The sequence below is a fragment of the Scomber japonicus genome, chromosome 19 (assembly GCF_027409825.1).
Source record: "Scomber japonicus isolate fScoJap1 chromosome 19, fScoJap1.pri, whole genome shotgun sequence".
Taxonomy (NCBI): domain Eukaryota; kingdom Metazoa; phylum Chordata; class Actinopteri; order Scombriformes; family Scombridae; genus Scomber; species Scomber japonicus.
The window spans coordinates 18,625,877-18,646,044 of NC_070596.1; the positions used below are offsets into that span (position 1 = coordinate 18,625,877).

At 38.3% G+C, this 20,168-nt stretch overlaps 1 protein-coding gene across 2 annotated transcripts in view; it reads right to left on the bottom strand.

The window, feature by feature from the left end:
• Positions 1 to 19,867, bottom strand: part of LOC128380393 (astrotactin-2-like) — a 282,453-nt gene extending 262,586 nt beyond the window's left edge. For both annotated transcript variants that reach the window (XM_053340198.1, XM_053340197.1), the window contains exon 1: positions 19,450 to 19,867. In XM_053340198.1, coding sequence (XP_053196173.1) covers positions 19,450 to 19,867 — 418 coding nt within the window. The remainder of the gene's footprint in view (positions 1 to 19,449) is intronic.
• Positions 19,868 to 20,168: the final 301 nt, after the last annotated feature.

Consider the following 20,168-nt stretch of genomic DNA (forward strand, 5'->3'; position numbering starts at 1 on the left):
ACTCCTTGTTAGCTCAGTATAACTGTAAAATGACTTAAAAAGAATGAAAGCAAGCAGCCCGTTTCCCTTTTTTTAGTCTGGGAGGCATCAATGCAGTGTAAGAAAATCAATGCACTAAAAATATGTTTGTTTTGATCCCCATATATTAGATGTTGACTTTCTTAAGCCATGTAACCTTTAACACTCACTGGATCAATAGGTTGGAAACTAAGAAGCCTGTTCAAATCCACTGACAAAATAGCATTAAGTAGTCAAAGAAAGCAACGATTTTCATGGAGACACCAGAAAACACAGCACTCAAGTTGCAACATTGGGAGAGAAAAAACATTGGCTCAAACTCAATTAGGTTAAGGAGGAAAGGGCCCGCCTGCAAGCAGCTATCATCCATTAAGAGACTGTAATAATGACATATAAATGCAATTAATATGACTGATGAGTGGCAACATCCTGACAATCATTTGCCTACTTCATCATAATAGTCAGTCTGGCAAATCCCATTAGATCAGTGGATGTAATAGTGAAAGTGCTAGGGAATGAATCCATCACTGGGTTGTCAGAGAGTTTATTAATGTTGGATCATTGGGCTTTGACAGTATCCAACAAGGCAAAAGTGTAGACAAAAAATGCCAAATAAACGAAACATAACAGGTGATATAAATACATTTTTGGATTGTGTTGTGAAAAAAATGCTGCAAATAATGTATTCCTTGTTTCACTTATTATAACCTTTAGATCCAAACAGTGTTAGTCTACAATTGTTGTCATAACATTTATATTACTTGTAATTTGTCTAATACTAAATCAAACTAGAACTTTTATCCAGCTTTATCTAATGTTAATATAATACACTATTTTATATACATTTTTGGCTCAATCCTTGATCTTTGAGGTAATATTCATAGCTTCACTGCAAAGTCTGACAAAAGAATAATGATAATAATGGCACAATGTCAAAAACATAATATCACAAGAATATTTAGTATTAATCCTCATAAATCAAGATTTCTATGTGGGGATTAGGTCTCAATGTAATGTGATGTGATTTGGTGCTTCACATACCTGACATTACAGTGGACATGAATATGAGGGACAAATTAAAGGAAAAACCTGAATGCAGATGCTTCCATGCACAGAGGTTCACTGAATGATTTGGTGAGTATGAAAATTATGTGAATAAAATGTAGGGGCTTTTACAGTCATCAGATCTCAACCCAGCTGGACAGTTTCAGCATTTATAATGTAACTCCTAGTGGAACTTTGCAGAAGGTAATAAAGCACATGAACCAACCATTGAACACTGCTGATTTCCAAAGAAATTAGACATAGTCAATTCTACTACCATGTGTCATAGTACAGATGCCCATAGGCATTTTACAGACGTTAAGGCACACACAAATGATAGTGTAGATCCCGCATGACACAAAAAATCTCTCACAACACATATTGAAGATTTTGGACCAACATGTAAGACAATGCTCTCCCCCACCATCTCCATAAAACCAAATAATACAATATTAACTTTCAATCTCATAGCTATTTAGTGATGTCTAGGATTGTCTCAGTATGTCCTTTTGTTATGTCTGTTTATGTTTTTTGTTTTTTCTCTATCTACTATATTCAGGATTCTCTTGCAAAAGAGATCTCGATCTCAATGAGATTACCTGATAAAATTCATGTTGCATAAATAGAGTTCCAACAACTTGGTAAGGAGCACTGAAGCTGTTCTGGAGGCTTGTGGAGGCCTGACTCTGTACTAAGTAACTTCATGTTGGTTTTTTCTTTAATTTGTCACCCATTTATATATTCCAGGACAGATCTAAAACCAACATCAGAGCTTATTCAATTTTACCATTACTCTGTAGTTGTGAATTTGTTGCAGAATTTGTTGGTACTTTGGAAGGGACCACATCCAGTATTTTGCAGATGTGCTTGCTCTTTGCCATTTGATGTATTTAATTTAAGTTAGCTGGAAGACACAAAAAACTTGAAAACATAAAATACAGTACAACACTAAAACAAGTAGAGGCATGCAATATAATGCACCACCTTTACCTTAAAATCACTACTGAGGTGAGAATGTTGAATGAGAATCACATATTGTACAACACCTGGTTAATAGTAGAGACAGGTACAGTAGTGATGGCAAGCTCTTGGTACATTGAATGTGTTTGGGGATTTTTCATGTCATCCTCCCATTAAAGTTAAGGGTTCAGCTTGAAAATCAACAAATAAGCTCTTAGCTAATTAAGGTCCCTGATAAAGCTGTACATTAAAAGCACTGAGACTCATTAAAATATGCACCAAAATACAACTTATCTACAGCCAAAAATGTTTTTTTGTACAAGCTGACAATTTTAGGACCAGCTTTCATGGTCACATAATTTATCAAAGCATTAGAAATGATACAGTTACACTGAATATTAACAGAAGTTTGCGCCATACAAAGTCTGGATGTTAAAACAATGAAATAAATCTATAAATTTATGTCTGCACGTCAGCTAAGGCAGAGTATGCTCCCTGATTCTGATAGCCATAGTTACAAGCCTTACTAAGTGTTGATGGCTGGAGAGTGTCATTTTGAATGGACCCATTAATTCTGTTTGTTGAGCTGTCTCATTACAGAGTTAATAGTGCATTTGTCCTGATTGCGGTCATGCTACGGAACAGTGATCTCACTGTAGGACCGATGGGTAGAATGCACACTGCACTTAGTAACATATGATGATCTGTCTAGTCTTCTCATACCATTTATTTTCCTAAAATTACAAACTTTAGAAGTTTATTTTTTAATTAAATACATATATATTAAATACATATTTAGGTAGCAGTGGCAACAATGCATGTGACAGCTGGCAACATGTATGAAGGATCCAGTATGTTTACACTCAAGCACACTATGCCTAAATTGTACATTTGTAAATAATATCTATCAAAAACAAAACAATATTGACAGCAACAATTAAATCCCCTTATAGCACTGTCTGTTTGATGTTTCAGTGGTTTGTTCACACGTATAATGCTGATCATGTGTAAACAAATTATAGGCTTTATCCAATCCTGTAATTACATGTGTGCTGGATGGCAGAAGTGGGTCATGCCTTTGGTAATGATTCACTTCGCCTTGTGCTGTAACTTGTTTTAACCCATGATCACAGGCTCGGATATTGATTACAATCATTACAGATTTACGTTAGAAGTTGTAAGATCCCATAATACACTAAGTTGTATATCTTTAGGTTCAATTGTATCCTTTTTTTTTCTTTAAAAAAATCAACATTGTATAAACGGACAAAAAAATTCAGACATCTATCTGTACCATGTACCAAAGATGACTTGTAGCTTTGAGTGGAACTGGAGAGTTGACAGTGTAACAATGCCCATAGACACACAATTCAAATAAATCTGCTACTATCTGAGTTCAAACAGTCAAGAGAAAGACAACTGACTTACAGATAAAGTTGCCTCCTTACTTGTTGGCTGTAGCTCAGGTCCACAATTTAATTCGGCCTAAATGGTATGACTTAATTGAGTACATTTTATTAATCTCATTGCGGGTAAAGGAATTTTACAATAGAATGTGCAAAAAGGAGTTACACAAGAACTTTTTTTCTTAATTAAATGAGAGTCCTGCCAGCAGGGCAGAAAAAGTGTGCTTTTTCCATTGAATGAGTTGCAGTGTTAGCACCTATAGTGCCCTTCTCATTTAAGTCTAATTGTCAGAAAAGGTAATCTTCAAAGTTGTGACTTCAAAGCTTAAAGCGGGAGTGAACTGAGAGCATAAAGTGCATGACAAAAGTAAATGCAGTATCTTCTTCACCCTCTGGCAGTGGTTATCAGAAACACATCAGTGTCATGATTATCACACATGGATATGTTGCTGCCGTTGGTGATGTTGTACACACAGATATGTGAAAACATTTTAACAAAAGAGCTGGTAGTCACATACAGTAGCTTCAGTCCCCAGCAGTTTTTCGTTTCTTGGAAGACTTACATTAATGTGAACCAAGAGACTGGAACTAATGATTATTATTAATTCATCTGTTGTTATTAATTCATCTGTTTTTCCATTTATCGTGAAGATAAAGTGCTTTTGCAGAGGAAAATGTGAATTTAAATATTTGGTTTTAACTTCAGTTGCTTCTTTCTTGTCATTTTTGATTGTTATTTGCTTGCTAGAACAGTAACTGCTCTACCTTCAGAGACCTGTTCTGTTAGTCAGTGCGTTTATATGTACTTAAGTAACCAGGTTATTCAGAGAAACCAGGTAACCTGGTAACATTCATGCACTGCAGTAACCTGGTTACGGTAAAAATAGGCAGGAGATCGGTAACCAGATTTCTCCCCACATACAGTACCCGTTACTTTGGGCAAGGCAAAGGGAATTAGGGGATTTTCCATCATTAATATGCAGTGGGTCAAACTAGGCTTTGCGGTCATAGCAAGGCCTCACCAAATGTTGGGTTCAGACACTGTCTCCTCTTGAGATAGTGGTAAGCAGTGCGTCTGCTCCTTTTGGGGAAACATGAGGCATTCTGATAGTGTTGCTATAGCAGCCAAGGTCAGATACAGTATGTGTTTGACTGTTTTCCCTGAATGGGGTAAATGTAACTGTAGTCAGAGGTTTGATATAGTGTTGGATGTAGGACAAAAGTCCTGAGTGAGGTCTAAGAAATGTTTTGTCTATAGACCAGTAGACTAAATTATGTATATTATAGATGTGTTGGGTTAGGGTTAGCATCAGAACATAATGTGTACTGATCATTCATTAATTTCTCCTTGTACAAGTAAATAAACCTTTTCATCGCAAGACATCCTGGACTCCTGTCTACTCTCTCCATTGATGTATGGGCTGCATAATTAAAATCTCTAACAGCAAGTTTATTTATCTAACACATTTTAGCAACAAGGAAATTCAAGATGCTTTACATAAAACATTAAAAGCACAAAGACGAAGTGCAAAAGAAACACACAACAAACCACGGGAAGTGTGGCTTAACACTACTGGTGACAGAAGATGCTGCAACTTTTTTTTGCGTGTGTGTGTGTCTATGTGTGTGTATGTCTGTCAGAGCAGGCTGCCTGAACAGCAAGAGGAGAAGACAGGCAGACGGAAAGACAGAGTGGAGCTTTTTCTCACAGCAAGAAAGTGTTTGGATTGAACAAATAATCACATGTTCAGCAGTGGAAAAATGACAGGCTGCTTTACATTAGCTGCAGTTTTAGTCGGACTTTGAATGGAATGACACATTTTTTGTTGGCATACACACCTTTATTTAGCAGTAGACCGACAGGAAACACGGGAGAGAGAGGGATGGGTGACATGCAGCAGAGGACCTCCGATCAGGATTCGAAACGGGGTCAGCTACCTATATGACATGCGCTCTAACCACTCGACTACCTGCGCGCCATGAGCTCGCCTTTCAATGCCCACAGTCATTTGTCATGGGCATGCATACTTTTAAAAAGCAGATTAGAGACATGGCAGAGAAGTCTATCAAAGCAAATCAGTAACCAGGTTTCTCCTTTATGTGACAGTTAAGAAATCAGCTTAGTGGAGAAAGTTGTCTATAATATAACTTCATATAAACACACTGAATGTGTCCATTAAAAAAACATTTCCAGAACACATTGGACCACCATTTTTTTCATAACTAGAATAGAAAACCTCTGACTGCCTCTGAATGAGAAACCTTGGTTATGTTTTCCTTCCTTTGGATTGCAGATACTGTGATGGCTCCAAACACTGGCTACAGACGTCACTGTTTTTCTCTCTATTTGCTCTATGTGATTTATTTATTTATGTAGAAGATGTGATATTAACATTAAAATCAGGCAAGCTACATGTGTTTTTCATTCTCCCTTTGAATGTGTAATACTGTGAAACAGATGGGAGGAGAAGGCCATTTGTGTAAGCTTTCAACACTTGTTTTTATCACCATTTGGTCTATGCATGACTGCATAACTTAGATGGTATTTGTGCAGAGTCTTAATCAAATGAGCCTTAATTTGTACAGCTTTACAAATATTACACTCTTCCTGGATCGGATGGACAATCCTGTAAATATGAATGGATATCCTACAGTGTAGCAGATAAACACAAAACCGACAAACTAAAGGGCTGCAAATCCATGTGTGCCTGCATTGCTCATCTAGACAATGCTCTTAACCAGTCTGAAGACACATAACCCACTGGCGACCCCAGGAGAGCATGCTCTGCTGTGTTACACTTCTAAGGGTAATTGCTGTTAGATCAGAGCTAATCCAGAGCCAGACAAAATACCTGAAAAAATGCACACTGTGTGCTGTGCCTATGAAAGGAGGAGAGAGGGATACAGCCATGACATACCAATGCGCTTCCTCTGGATAAGCATACAATGTGTGAGGCAAAATGCCCATTTTCCCCTCAGGCTTATCACAAGTGCATAGCTGTGCTGAAAACACCTTTATTCAGTTTCACTGGTGATGTTTGAAAGACAAGATGACAAGTTATTCTAAAATTGAACATATAAAGTGGGGAGTTTGATAATAATGTCATGAACATATTGTAATTCATCAATTCACAAATGACACCTGTCCTTCAATATGTTTAATGAAGACATTATGTCTTTGTGAGCCATGAAAAACAATTTAGAATTAAATACTGTGACAAGAAAAAAAGAGTATTATGTATGGCACCCTTTCTAAATAAAACAGTTCTTAATTACCATACATATAATTCTCTGTGTGGCTCTCAAAAGGCAATTTCCTAACCCTAACCCATTAGCCATTATCTACCAAATCAACAATGGTTGAGCACAGCGTAATCTACAGTACCTGAGGTCATACAAAATATTCTGTCACATCTAACTGACTACTGAAAATGTCTTGAACTCATGGGGTGATATTATCCAGACTGACAACTGGAAAGAAAAAGAAGACTTACATGTAGAACATGTGTCCCTCTGCAGATAAAACCAACTCCACCAGGAACTTGGACAAATGTGCATGATGGAGCATAAAAAATAAAAAATAAAATTTTTAAAAAAGAAATGTGGGAGGGACCCCATCAGTTGGGGAGGGGGATTAATAGTGCACATTCTTTATCTGAAAGCAAATCTCAGAGATTGCACCGCTTGGAGGGAATGCAAATAGGTACAAACATACCAGCATAGATAAAAGGTTTAAAATCTTTTGTAGGAACCATAGGGATATGACGGTAGTGAGCTGTGCAGAGCTGGCTCGTTTCCAAGGTGCAGAGCAAATTCTGGTGGGAATCAAATTTTATGGGTCTTAAACATCATTGTGACCAGCTTATATGAACAATGACTCTCCTTCTCCTCTTTCAGACACACACAGTGCTTTTCATGTTTGCAAAATAAGACCCCTATGTGATTTCAATAATTCCATTAACTAGGTTAGTCTAGACTATTTAACTACACTGACATGATAATGAACTAATACTGGCACTAAAACACAAGTCACACTCTCCTGCATATACTGTGAGGCTGTAGGAAAAAAACATTGTTGGAATAGGGAGCATTAAACAATAAAAAAAATATATTTTCATAAAGCCATTGAAACATAGACCACAGCCTTCAGTTATCAAATGGAAAAAAGGAGCAGGACAAGTTCAGAATAAAAGCAGAGGTTGCAACAATGTGGAGTGTGCATGAAAGAAGGACAAGAGGGAGAGAGGCAGAGCAACCGCAGCCCATGAACAGAATGAAACCAGGCTTTCATCCTGTCTGTGATCTGGAAATCTAACCTGTCAACCAGTAGGAGGACATTTACAGGCAGTTTGGTCTGTTTGAAGCCAAAGATGGGGATGCCAGTGAATTCCAGTGTGCCAGATTCTGGGTGAACCATACATTTCACTGACAGATTCACTTCCATCTTGCAAGTCTTAATTATAGCCGAGTAGAGAGACAAATGTTCTGTTTTGCAGATGGTAATTTGATGTACTAACATCACATTTTCTCAAAGAATAAATATACATTTCAGAGCATTTTAATTTTCCTTAGGGAAAAGAGCACTTTGTGACATCATAACTATCCCCCCAAATCATGTATAAGTGTGAGTGTGTGTAGAGGGGAATAGAAGAAGAGGGGAATAGAATGGACAAATAAGGCCACAAAATGGCGTAAAACACTTAACAGGCTATTTTTGGCAGTGCTCTCTTTTCTATTTCACATTATTCCTTTTAATCCAGAAAGATTAGATTGGTCTTTGTTGTCTTTTCTGCTATTGGCAAGGAGTGAATGCCAGAGAAAAAGGGACTTTGTAAATAAATTGTTTGCACTGAGGACTGACCAATCCTTTGATTGACACTACATTAATTTTACATGAAAATGGCACAAAATGGCACAAAATTCCAAAAACAGTCTAAAAAATATATTACAGAAGGTTTGATAGAGGATTCTACAAGATGTAAGCAGCACTACCACTGGTCAAAAGCTACTTTTCTTGTGTGTCACACAGAGAGTTGGCACAGAGCAGTCTGCAACCAGCTGGCTGAGTCTCAGCAGGTAGATATGCAGCATTTCCATTACAACTCTTGCAAGATAAGTAGGAACTTGCAGACAAGTAAGAGCACTGCCAAGGCAAAAAAGAAATTCCACCTGCTCTTGAGCTGACTGATAGCTTAGCATATGAGGATGAACTCAACACAAATCAAAATCTGAGCTCATGTCGCCTCAAGGAGCAAACAAGATCCATTCCTGCTCATGTTTATTTGGTTTAGACACACAGGAATGGACTTTTGTGTTCATTCATGTCATCTGATTAGTCAAAATCCCTATAATGGCCTCAAACAGTTTTTCCAAGCAGACTATGCTACAGGTATTTAGCAGAGTAATTAGCTTACTTACTGTCATGTTGCAGAATGAATAAAACCAATAAACTATCAACACTTCCAATGCCAACCCTATACATAATTTCAATAATAATTTAGTTCATCACTGCAAATAGAAAACATGTCAATTTAATAAATATTCAGTTTTCAATCTTACCTAAGATAACCACATTATGTCAGCTGACCAGATGGCAATTAAATGAATTCAATAATGAACAAAAATAACCCCAGTAAATGCTTCGTGCTCATTTGATCTAGCACCCTCAGTCACTTGTCTCTGTCCGTGTGTGAAAATATATCATCCCTGTGCTGCATCAATATTTGCTAGATTTCTTATCGTCAGTTTTAGCCCAAATTACACATTTACTTCTGATTAAACAAAAAACTATTCCTTGTTACTGAAAACATTTGCTATCAGTATGTTTATGTGAGGGTCCATTCTCAAAATGAAATAGCAGGGGAGAAAAATGTCACATTCTGATTGAAGTAGGACAGAAAAAAAAAATTCAATTTGCTGAAGTTCATCTTTTTGAAGCACAGCCACCATTTTTTGCAGGTTCAGTAAAATTCTGTTACATCCAAATGACTGCTTGTTAGAGAAGTGCAAGTTGTTACCCATTTGTCAGAAACTTGATGAAGACCTTGATTTTCCCTAGTTTTTAAACAATTCGATGATGTGTCTTCATCCAATTAACCTTTTTATGCCTTTCTATTTTCCTGTAATTGATTCAATCAAATCAACTTATTTGAACGGTTATGTGTTTTCTTCCTGCAGTATACTTACCATGGCTATACTGTCTACAGATCATGACCTCAAAGATATGTAGGCAAATTTGAACTTTGTAAAATATTCAAGGTGTCTATATATCACGCTCGGTTTTAAAGAAATTCTGTACAAGGTGATGGATTTCAGCTGAACTCCCTGTGCCCCAACTGTCTGGCTCACATTATAAAAAGTATTTTACTAAGAGAGCAAATACATTACACAGTTTCTGCCACATGGGGCTTTCTATTATGTGGTGGGGGACACACCAGAGGAGCCCAAGGAGCAAAAAGAGCAACTAAATGGAATTGCCTTTATAAATCAGTGTCACATTATGCATTCAGTGCATACACAGAAAGACCCTCTATAGTATACAAGCAGAAAATTTATGAATCTTTTGGGAATCGGCTTGCGGCATTCTCTCTTGTTAGATACACCTACCGGGTCGTTCTTTGATACTACTTCAGCTTTACAAATCAAGATAAGTTGTCTTGGGCTTTAAGTACAGAGGTGCACCCACATAAACAAGAAATGTACAATAAAAGTTACAAAGGTAACAAGGTAAACGGGATACATTATACAGTGAGTACTGTGACAAAGCTCAGCTGAAATCCATCAAAGAGACAGAATGTTACAATCAAATCCTTTCAAGCTTAGGAAAAGTTTAGGTTGCTTTTTATTTTTGATGTTAATGTCTAAATAAATGCAGGCTGCTGTTTGCAGTTTACATAGAAAGAGGCGTGACAGTACTGTTGATACTCCCTGGGCTTGTCACCTGTCAGGGCTGAACCTCTGAAAGCTTTTAAAGCCATAGTGTAGATCCTATGTAAATACTGATAATTAAAATGGTTGGTAAGGGCAGGCCTGAACCTGGCTTCAGGCGAGAATCCCAATATGCCAAAAAGGCAGCAAGACAGCTACATGTTGGCATCAAGGACCAGCTTATCACAATATATTACAACCTTGACAAGAGCAGCAAGAGGAAAACCGTACTGTGTGACACCTAAATTCTGTGTGCTGCTGACGTGCAAAAGAGTCTTACGTTGTTCTCTACAAGACATCTCTTGGACAACAAGCTAGCTGACCTAAAGACCAAGAAGTTATCATCCAGCTTTTTTTAAAACAGTCATTTCCAGTCCCATATACAATCCAGCAACAAGTCAGTAAATGGAATCAGGCCCCTACCCTCCAATCACTTACAATGCAATTGGAGAAGAAGGTTGCACTTCAACAATGAAATTCTCAGTGGTGTACTAAACCTAAAATCCAGTAAGCATGTTCCAAATCTATGAAAAGGTAGCACATCTCAAATCAAGGAGGACAAAGTACTAACATTTCACTTGTTTCTTTTGGCTCACATGAGAATAGAAAAATGCTTACGTGTTCAGCACAGAGCCTTCTTCAAATGCTCTGAAGAAGGCTCTGTGCCAAAATAAACAAGTGAAATGTTAGTATTTTGTCCTCCATGACTAGGAAATTTGAGATGTACATTTTCATATTTTTGGAACACTGATACAACTCAAATTGCAGATAGAAACAGGCCCTCACCATCCAACTCTACACAATTAAAATCAGCTGGAGACACCAGACAATCATCCTGCTTTCCAAAAGTGTTTGACCTGAATGCATCTGTTTTTCAGCAAATAGGTGGGTAAAAAAACAGAGGAGATTCTCTCAAGGGAATGCACAGAAAAAAGGGAAGGAGGAAAAGACACAAAACCATAGGTTTACAAGTTCTGATTGATCCACGATCAAAGCTTTATGCTCTCTTTTCTGAAACAGGCCATTTGCCCAAATCCTTCAGAAGGAGGAACCTTGCATCTTAACTTTACTTCTGACATTAGAGCAGCAAATTGAAAAAAAAAAAAAAATCTACTCGCCTTCTGAAAAGCTGAACATGTTGTCAAAATGATGGATGAGGTTAAGACAGAATGTAATCTTGCTCTTTATAGAAAAAGAGAATACCAGCTGATTGACAAGGAGTTATCCATTGACTATGAGACATAAGTATTCACTAAAAGCCAGGGTAACCTTCAGCTAGGAGGATTCCTCACTTATATGACGAACTGCTTCACAACAGAAGCAGATTACATGGTGATGAACTGCTCGAACATGCCGCAGTGGCAGACGTGAAGAGATACCAAACTGCCACATTTTCATCTCTGACATATTTCATGGACATGTTCCCTTGCCTCTTGCCCAATATAGTGACAGTGGATGATGTTGAAGAGGAGTTCCAGCTGTTCCACAAGCCTGGATGATGGTATCCTTTCCAAGAGGGCTGGAGAGAATTGGGTCTGATGGCTACAGGAAGAGGAAAAACTTTTTTGCAAACCTTTCTACTGTCATGCTTCACAGTAATGCAGACTGTGAAAGAAAGCTTGGAAACCAAAAATAAAACCCAGTATCATGCCAGCCATAGCACTGGTATGGTAAGTTCTCTTGTGACCAGAAAGGCCATAATGACTGCCAAAGACAGTGTGTGTCACATGCAGAGTTTGAGTGACTTGCTTAGAAAAGCCAAGTCTGTCACGCATGAGGCCAAGCGGAAGAATGCAATTGCAACTAACACCTGAGCTGTGTGGTAGTGTCAAGTAATACTGACAAACCCCAACCCATGTGTCAGGTGTCTGTTGGCAGTGGAGTGAATTATAAAACAGAATGGGTTTTTGTTTTTAGTTTCTTTTTTTTTTTCAAACAGAGAAAAACCTGTTGATTGTGGTTGATTGGCCTGTTCATTGATTGTGCTGCTATTAGTCTGCCCATTTATTTAAATGTTTTATTTTTTTATTGATTAAACCATTTACTGCTAGACTTAAATTGGTTATTTTCAGGTGTATGCTCAATCAGACATTATTTTTCAACCAAGGTCATGCTTACAGTCAGGAATTAATTCATCAGAGTTTATACTGAGCTACTGGAAATAGTTCAGTTTTAATTTTCAGGTACACTATTCAAATTAAGATTTTTATTGTTTAATTTAAACCTTTTATTGCCAGACTTTATTTTAAGTTACTGTAAAAGGGAGTCACTTTATTTTCAGGTGCATGTTCAGTCAGAAATTCATTTTTCCCTCAAGGTCGTGTTAACAGTCAGAGTTTAATCGATTAAACCTTTTCCTGCTGGAGTTTATACTGAGCTACTGGACATGGTTCAGTTTTTATTTGCAGGTACGCAGTTCGAATATAGGTTTATGGCACTGATAAATGACTCGGCTATCAAAAATATACTATGTGTTATGTTTGTTTTTGACCGCGCATATGTACATCAGCTACATTTTTTTGGTGGCACAGAGACTTTCTTCGAGGATGGTGAGTAAATCCCTTATAAGAGATTGTTCTATGACCTTTATTCAAATGAAGCATGTGTGAACATGAACTGAGAATAACTGTATAAGAATAGAAAGTCTTTATTATAATTGTACAGAGCACCACAAAATTGTGCCCTGCAGAAGCACCAGATACAGCCTCCTCTGCCCAGCCTTTGGAGCCTCACACACCTGGTGCTGCTGAGGCAGGTGAGCCACTTTCATCTGATCCTGATGCTCAGATTATATTATACTTATATCATACTCATCCATTATATATTATCTCATAGAGTTTCATCAGTGATGTTTAAGCAGACAACCTAATTTGTTTGATACATTAGCAAACAGAGCTCATAAATCATACTTTTATGTCAGGGTAAACAGATATTCTAAGCACACATGGTAAACATTAAGATAGAAATTAAAAAACACTAGGAGCTACTGAATTTTGGCATACGTGCATTTGCCAATTTTTTTATCTTTGATCCTGTTTGCCAATTAATGAGACAAAATATATGAACAATTGTGCATGTTTTTGCTTTGCATAAATCAGAGGGAAAAGGCAAGAAAAGCTCAGTGCATTCATTAGGGATATTTAAATAAACTTCTTTGTTCATTCCATCATAGATAAGTACTGTGTGCCTCTCAGCAATGGTAATGATCAAATTATTATCTTGAGATCAAAGCTGTCCACCACTGCCACAAAGCAAGAGAGACACAGGCGGTATAACCGAGCAATACAAAATACAGTTCCTGCAAAGAAGGGCAACCAGCATGGGTCACTGACCACAATTCATTCATCCTTTCCTTGCAATCACTATGTCACCATTTAGCTAAATGAGCATGATTCTTTGCTCTTTGCCTGTCAATTGAGTTTCCCCATGGGATGAGGAGACACAACCTCACAATCTGTTCACTGAATGCCCAATCCCTGTAAAAGGATGGTGTACAGTTCTTAATTGCTAAGAATACACTAAAAACAAACAGTATTTAATAAATTCACAAAGCTATTTAATATGTGGTGTTTCAAACAAATACCAGTATGCTCATTATGACTGTAGAGGTTGAACCATAGAAGTATAAAAAATATGTTTAGGTTCATGAACGCACAAAGGCAGAATCATGCATATGCACCCGCTGCGTCAAAGCAGGAAAGTTGATTTCCACGTCCTTAGTTAGTCATAAATAGATGTATAAATGCACGTACAGGCAAATACAAGGAAGAACTTGAATTAAGAGGGACAGCCCTGCTGCCTGAAAGTAATCAACCTTGGGAAAATACTGCAGGGAATATGTTTTGGAAGAAGACTGTTAAACCCTCCAGCACAGTTAGATGGTGGCCCAACACATTACTAAGACACTTAAATGTTGATTTTTTACTTGAAATTAGTCACATCTCGTGTCACATTGGTAGTACGTGTCACAACACTTGCAAGCATAGACCCTAGTAAGTGGTGGTATCAATGATCATTAAATGTCAAAAAGCGTCTAGTCTTAAGAAAAGAAAAAAAGGTTGAAAATAGATGGATATATATATATGTATAACTGTAGTTTTGTAGAATGCCAAAAATGTGTTGAATTCACAGAAGTATTGTCCTCACGGTCTGAAATTTAAAATGTTCTCTTTCTCTCCTCCATCCCCCCCCCCCCCCCTGCTGTGTGCGGTTTTCTTTGAGGAAAGTTCAGACCATGTGACCAAGTTTATACTTTGGCACACCTCCACCGAATATTTAGTCTGTGTCTATTACTTTATTTTCCAATTGAACCTGTCACACTTGGGTTGGCCTGTAAACCTTGGTATAAGGTATAAATATCAACATTTTCAATGCACTTTAAATAAATAAGTGTGTGTGTGTTATTTACATGTTTGCACTGCATCTGGTCTTTTAATTACATCCACAACAGATCAAGCAGCTGACATATCACAGTGGGAGCAGGCGTGACCTAAGTTGTTGGCAACAACATGTTAAACATAAATTAGAATAAAAATAGAACAACTAGAAATAAAGTGATGTACATACATAAATGCATTTCTGTATAATAGCAGGTGAGGTGCCAACACACTGTGCAATGATCAAAGCCACTTTTTTGTCATGAACCTGCCATATTGCTGTGTATAAATGTGCCAAAAGACATGAAACTGAGAAAACACTGTAGTAGGGCATAATGTACAAAGTGTAGTTGGTGATAGGATTCAATAGTAGAGTATTCATCTTATAAATACAGCCTTCTCTAGTCTATTATTGAAGGTCAAATGATGATGAATAGACTTTTTGATGGCCTGTACAAGTTCCACCACAGATCCTATTTTCTGTGGTCTCCATAAAGTTGATATTGGGATGAGCATGTTTTAGTATTCTTAACCACACTCCATTCAACATGCTAAATTGCTCTGCCAAATTGTTAGAACTCCTTATGAAAGCACATGCCAGAGGAAAACTCACACCACCACCATCAGCTCCACACCATGAAATAACTCCCATCTTTCCTGTTGACCTTTACCCCCTATACACTGTTTGTCCTGGAGTGCTAAGATCAACCCCTGACATAAAATTGAGATGTAGTGCAGTGTGCACATGTTATGTGCCACAGGGAACAGAGTGTTCAAGTCTAGCCATTTTTTTTCACTTTACCACTGTTGCTTTTAATCTCCCATCTCCAAGAATCAGGGTTTACTGTGACTCTTGCTTAGAACGCTACAGCAAGGCAGAGAAGGAGGAGAGGGGAAAGGGCTGGTTATAAGAATAAGATGTGGTAAAAAATGAAAAGTACAAAGATGTTGCCCTATACCTAATGACAGAGAAGATAAAGGACAGGGAAACATTTGAATGCTTTCGATCCTTCTCTAAATGCCTGAAGGTTTCCAAAAAGGTGAACTCCTAACGAGGTGTTTACAGAGTCAGCCATGTTGTTAAACATATCGATTTTGACCACCAAGTCCCACCACATCACTTAAAATGAGCATGTGTGAAAAACCGTAGAGTAGAACAATTCTCTCCCTAGAATTTCTAAGTATGAAGCTGCAAACTTTTATTACTAACATATTTTTACATTGTGCAGTACACAAAAACAAATGCATTGAAAACGTATATTACCATCCCCTTTTTAAAGTGAAATGATAGCACAGCAGTTAAGTTTGATGGTGAGGAGCTATGATTTCCCTTAAGGAAAGCCCTGTAGCTGTATAGTTGGACATTTAATTCCTTGAATGTGACTTAAATACGTAATAGACAATCTTCTTGAATATGCCAAAATGCACCCTCACAATACAACATATCCGCAAATCCATTCAGCATTTAAGCAAAGATAATGATAGCTCTACTTACTGTTGGCCTGTGTGTGTGTTTCTCTATTATCATTACTTTAAAGAAAGGACAAAGAACACAAAACAGGAGAGAAGGAAGGGGAAGAAGCCCTGTACATTTCCTCTGCATTGCCCTCTCTGCTCATCCATTCTCCATGACACTTCTGGTAATAAATCAAAGCTGAGCAGGCAGGCCACAGCGGGAAGGGGACTAGCTGCCCCCCCCCCCCCCCCCCCCCCCTCTGATGTTGGTTCGACAACACAATCGGACATCTGACAATATCGAAGAAGCAGATGCAAGACGGTGCTCATTATGGTTTGTGTGGCATTTGGCTAACAAGGTATGCCCCTAGCATTTTGAAATCTCTGTGGACCCATCTTCACTATTGTAAAGTGCACAGAAAAAAAAGAAGTCAGCAAATTTTGCTATTGAAGGAAATAAATGCAGCTGCTGTGGTGAGGTGACATTATGTCACATAAGCTGAAAAAAACAAAACAGTATAAACTTATTTTTAAACGTGAACAGTAAATATGTCCTTTACCAAGTCAAGAAAAAAAGCATGCAGGTGTGTGAAGTGTAGTGAGATACAACAAACAATACTGAGCCAATTAAGGATTCAATATGTTCTTTGATTTCAAGATTCAATTTTCAGTTACTCAAGAATTTTAAATCCTTTTCAATAAGTCGTTCACATTATTTACGGCAATTTGCTGTGCTTTTATTCACATTATATTATAAGAAGCAGCATTTGTTCTGCTGTTAGAGCTGTCTGTTTTGTTCCAGGTGCTGATGCTAACAGCTTTATGAAAGCTTCAGAACAACCGGTGGGTGGTTGCCTCCGTCCAACACTGTCTACATGCTATACACTCCCACATATTGCTTAGTGAGTATAAAAGTATATAAAAAAAGAATGCATCAAAATTGACGATGCTGAATGTGTGTGTGTGTGTGTGTGTGTGTGTGTGTGTCTGGTAAGGCACAAGCTTTTGTAACATCCTGGAGCGTCAAAATCCACCATTTTAATATAAGTGAGAGAAAAGATACAGTAGAGTATCCACGTAAGAGATGCAATTCTGACAATAAAATATGACTATGTCTATGAAATTCTGCTCACTTTGTTCCTGTAAATCAACACCACCGTGTGTTTTTATGATGTCAGATACAACATTTCATTTCACAGCCACAAATACTGTACATCCATCAAGAGGAAAGCTGTCAAGATGATCTAATGTTTTATGGTGCTGAATACTGAATTTGAACTGAAATTCAGTTTAATGCCATAAATTACAGTCAACCGCATGCTTCCGGTTCTCTCAAGGATTTGATACATCTACTGCTTATAGTAAAGCAATATACTGTCTTCAATGTCAATCCTGTCTTTTTTTAATGTTTCAAAAACCTTGTTAAGAGTCAATGTTACTGGTGTTGTTTGATCTTCTTTTTTTTTCAACAATTAGTTATCTTTACCTCTGTAAAGCACACACTGCACATCTGCGTTCGATTTGTACAACTATTAAAATCCCTTTTTCTCCTCCTCCCTCCACAGTATGCAATCATGCCCTGGAAGGGTAAAGCAGCAAATTTGCTAGCTGGCTGACTGGGAGGACAGAGAGGCCTTTCTCACCAGTCAACGGCTGTCCTTAATGAGAATAGAAAGTGATTTACTAGCTTAATGCTCCAGCCCTCAGCCAGCATGCCTGCCTTTGCTTCAAGCAGCCAGTTTAGTCTGCACTACTCTTCATACAGGGAATGAAATCAAGAACAGGAAAAGAGGAAAAAAAAGGAAGCCATAGTCTGAAAACTGAAGTAATGAGACATTCTCTTGGATTCTCTCCACTAGGTCCTGCATCTTTGTATTTGCCATGTGACAGGATTTCTATCATACTGAGCCAATCCACTTGCCTTGAACTGATTGGGAGCTGGAAAACATACAGCATTTTGAAATAATGCCGGTAGCCGGATGGTTACTGCGCATACCACACAACTCTGACGTACCAGATTTGATTCCAGCAAAGGTCCTTTGTTGCATGGTATAACATGCAACAAAGGACCTTTGTTGCATGTTATACCATAGTCTTTCTCTTCCATTGTTTCCTGTCTGCCTCTTTACTATCCACTGCCCAATAAAAATAAAAATAAAACAGTCTTAAAAGGATAGGAAATAATTATTATTCATTGTGTGTGTAATATTTGTATTTAACAAACATTACTGGGTGCTACCGCTATGTGCCATGCACTTTTATCAAAGCACACTCCTTCACACACCTGCATGGCTCACACACCAAAGGCGCCAGTATATAGTATGGCCATCCATCTTTCACATGGCTCTATGACATAAGTGAAAAATATGGATGATGCAAGGTAAGCAAGTTCCCTTCAAGCACAGTCTACTAGTTTTCTCCTTTTACAAAGCGTATTTTTTTGGGTTGATGACAGTGATACTTTCCTGCTATTATGTCCTTTATGATTACCCAATCAGTCATGCTATGCCCAGACCTGTTTTAAAGTGAAATGCTTTCACAGAGAGCTTCAGATGACTTGTCAAACACCAGTGTTGTGCTGTTCTGATTCACTCACTTATCTTGACATGTGTGACTAAACTCAAAAAAAGGGGATGGGGGGCCTGTTTTTCTTTATTTTTGACAGTGATGCAAACTCTAGCAAAGTATTTTTTTTATTCCGTGAAACTTATACCAACAGTAGGCTAATGCATGTGTGCTATGAATTATGTGCTCAAGTGCAAATAAAATACCAATTTCATGCATATTTGCAGGGCCAAATTGCATTCCTTGATTGGGGCACCATACTTAAGTTATGCATGAATTTAAAGTCATAATCATATTTAACCACAAAATAGGAAAAGCCAGACAGACATAGACAGAGTATGAAGGAGAGAGAAGGAAGGAGAGAATGTCACTTAAATACGAGTGGTACTTAGTTTGTTTTCCCCAGGAGAGCAGCAGTTTTTAAGTAAAGCAAAAGGAAATTTAAATCATATGTTAGGGATTTTAAGGATTTACCTGGATTACTAGACAGGTCATTTAGTTGCCATGGAATCCAAACAACGTAATAGAAACAGGAAAGGTGATTAAACACTAGGGAGTAGCTACATGTATAAATGCATGATTTGGGAATGTAGCTCTCAAAGAAGACAACCTGCCAGTGTGCATGCTCCTCATGCGCACAAACGTGCAGTTTACTGGTAACCATCATGGAGGGGAAACAGTATCACAGCAGTTCTTACCGAGTGTGAAGTAGGGGAGAGCTGTGTTGTCAAGATCATCCATTACGGAAATTCGCCCAGGTAGGTCTGTCCTAACGAATAATAGGAGTCGGGATTCCCCCCCTCCTCCTGCTCCACCTCCTCCTACAGTTCCTCCTCCAGTTCCTCCTCCACCAGCACCACCTGCTCCAGCAGCGCTCCCTCCTACACCGACCAAGCTCCCCGAGGCTCCGCCGGTGAAGCTGAACTCGTTCTCCCGGAGTACGGGCAGTGTAGAGACGGTAACGGTTTTAACCTCACACGGTGTCTCCACGTCGCTCTCTTTGTCCCGCTCTTCGTCCGGTGATGTCGCCCCTCTGTTCGCCTGGACTGTCAAGGTCTGTGTTAGTAGGAGCCCCATGAGAAGGACGCGGAGGTGCAGCAGTAATACCCTCGCCATCCCGCTCCTTGTGTGTGGTTCTCTCGCTTTGAGTGGGGCTCATAAGCTGTCCGTTCACTTATAGTACAGTCGCTGCAAAGGAGTCTCGTCCGTCCAGGAGGCGGCAGCACAGGTGTATTAAGAATGACATATTTTGGCTCCTCGCACAGCCATCTGTGCTCACACTGTGTGGGACAACACACCAATTAAACATGTAAAAGCACGTGCGTAGATAAAGACAAAATGTTAGTGATGTGACGTCATTGTGTATTGGCTTTTCTGTCCTTATTATTATTTATCAAAGCAAGCCACCAGATTGGTT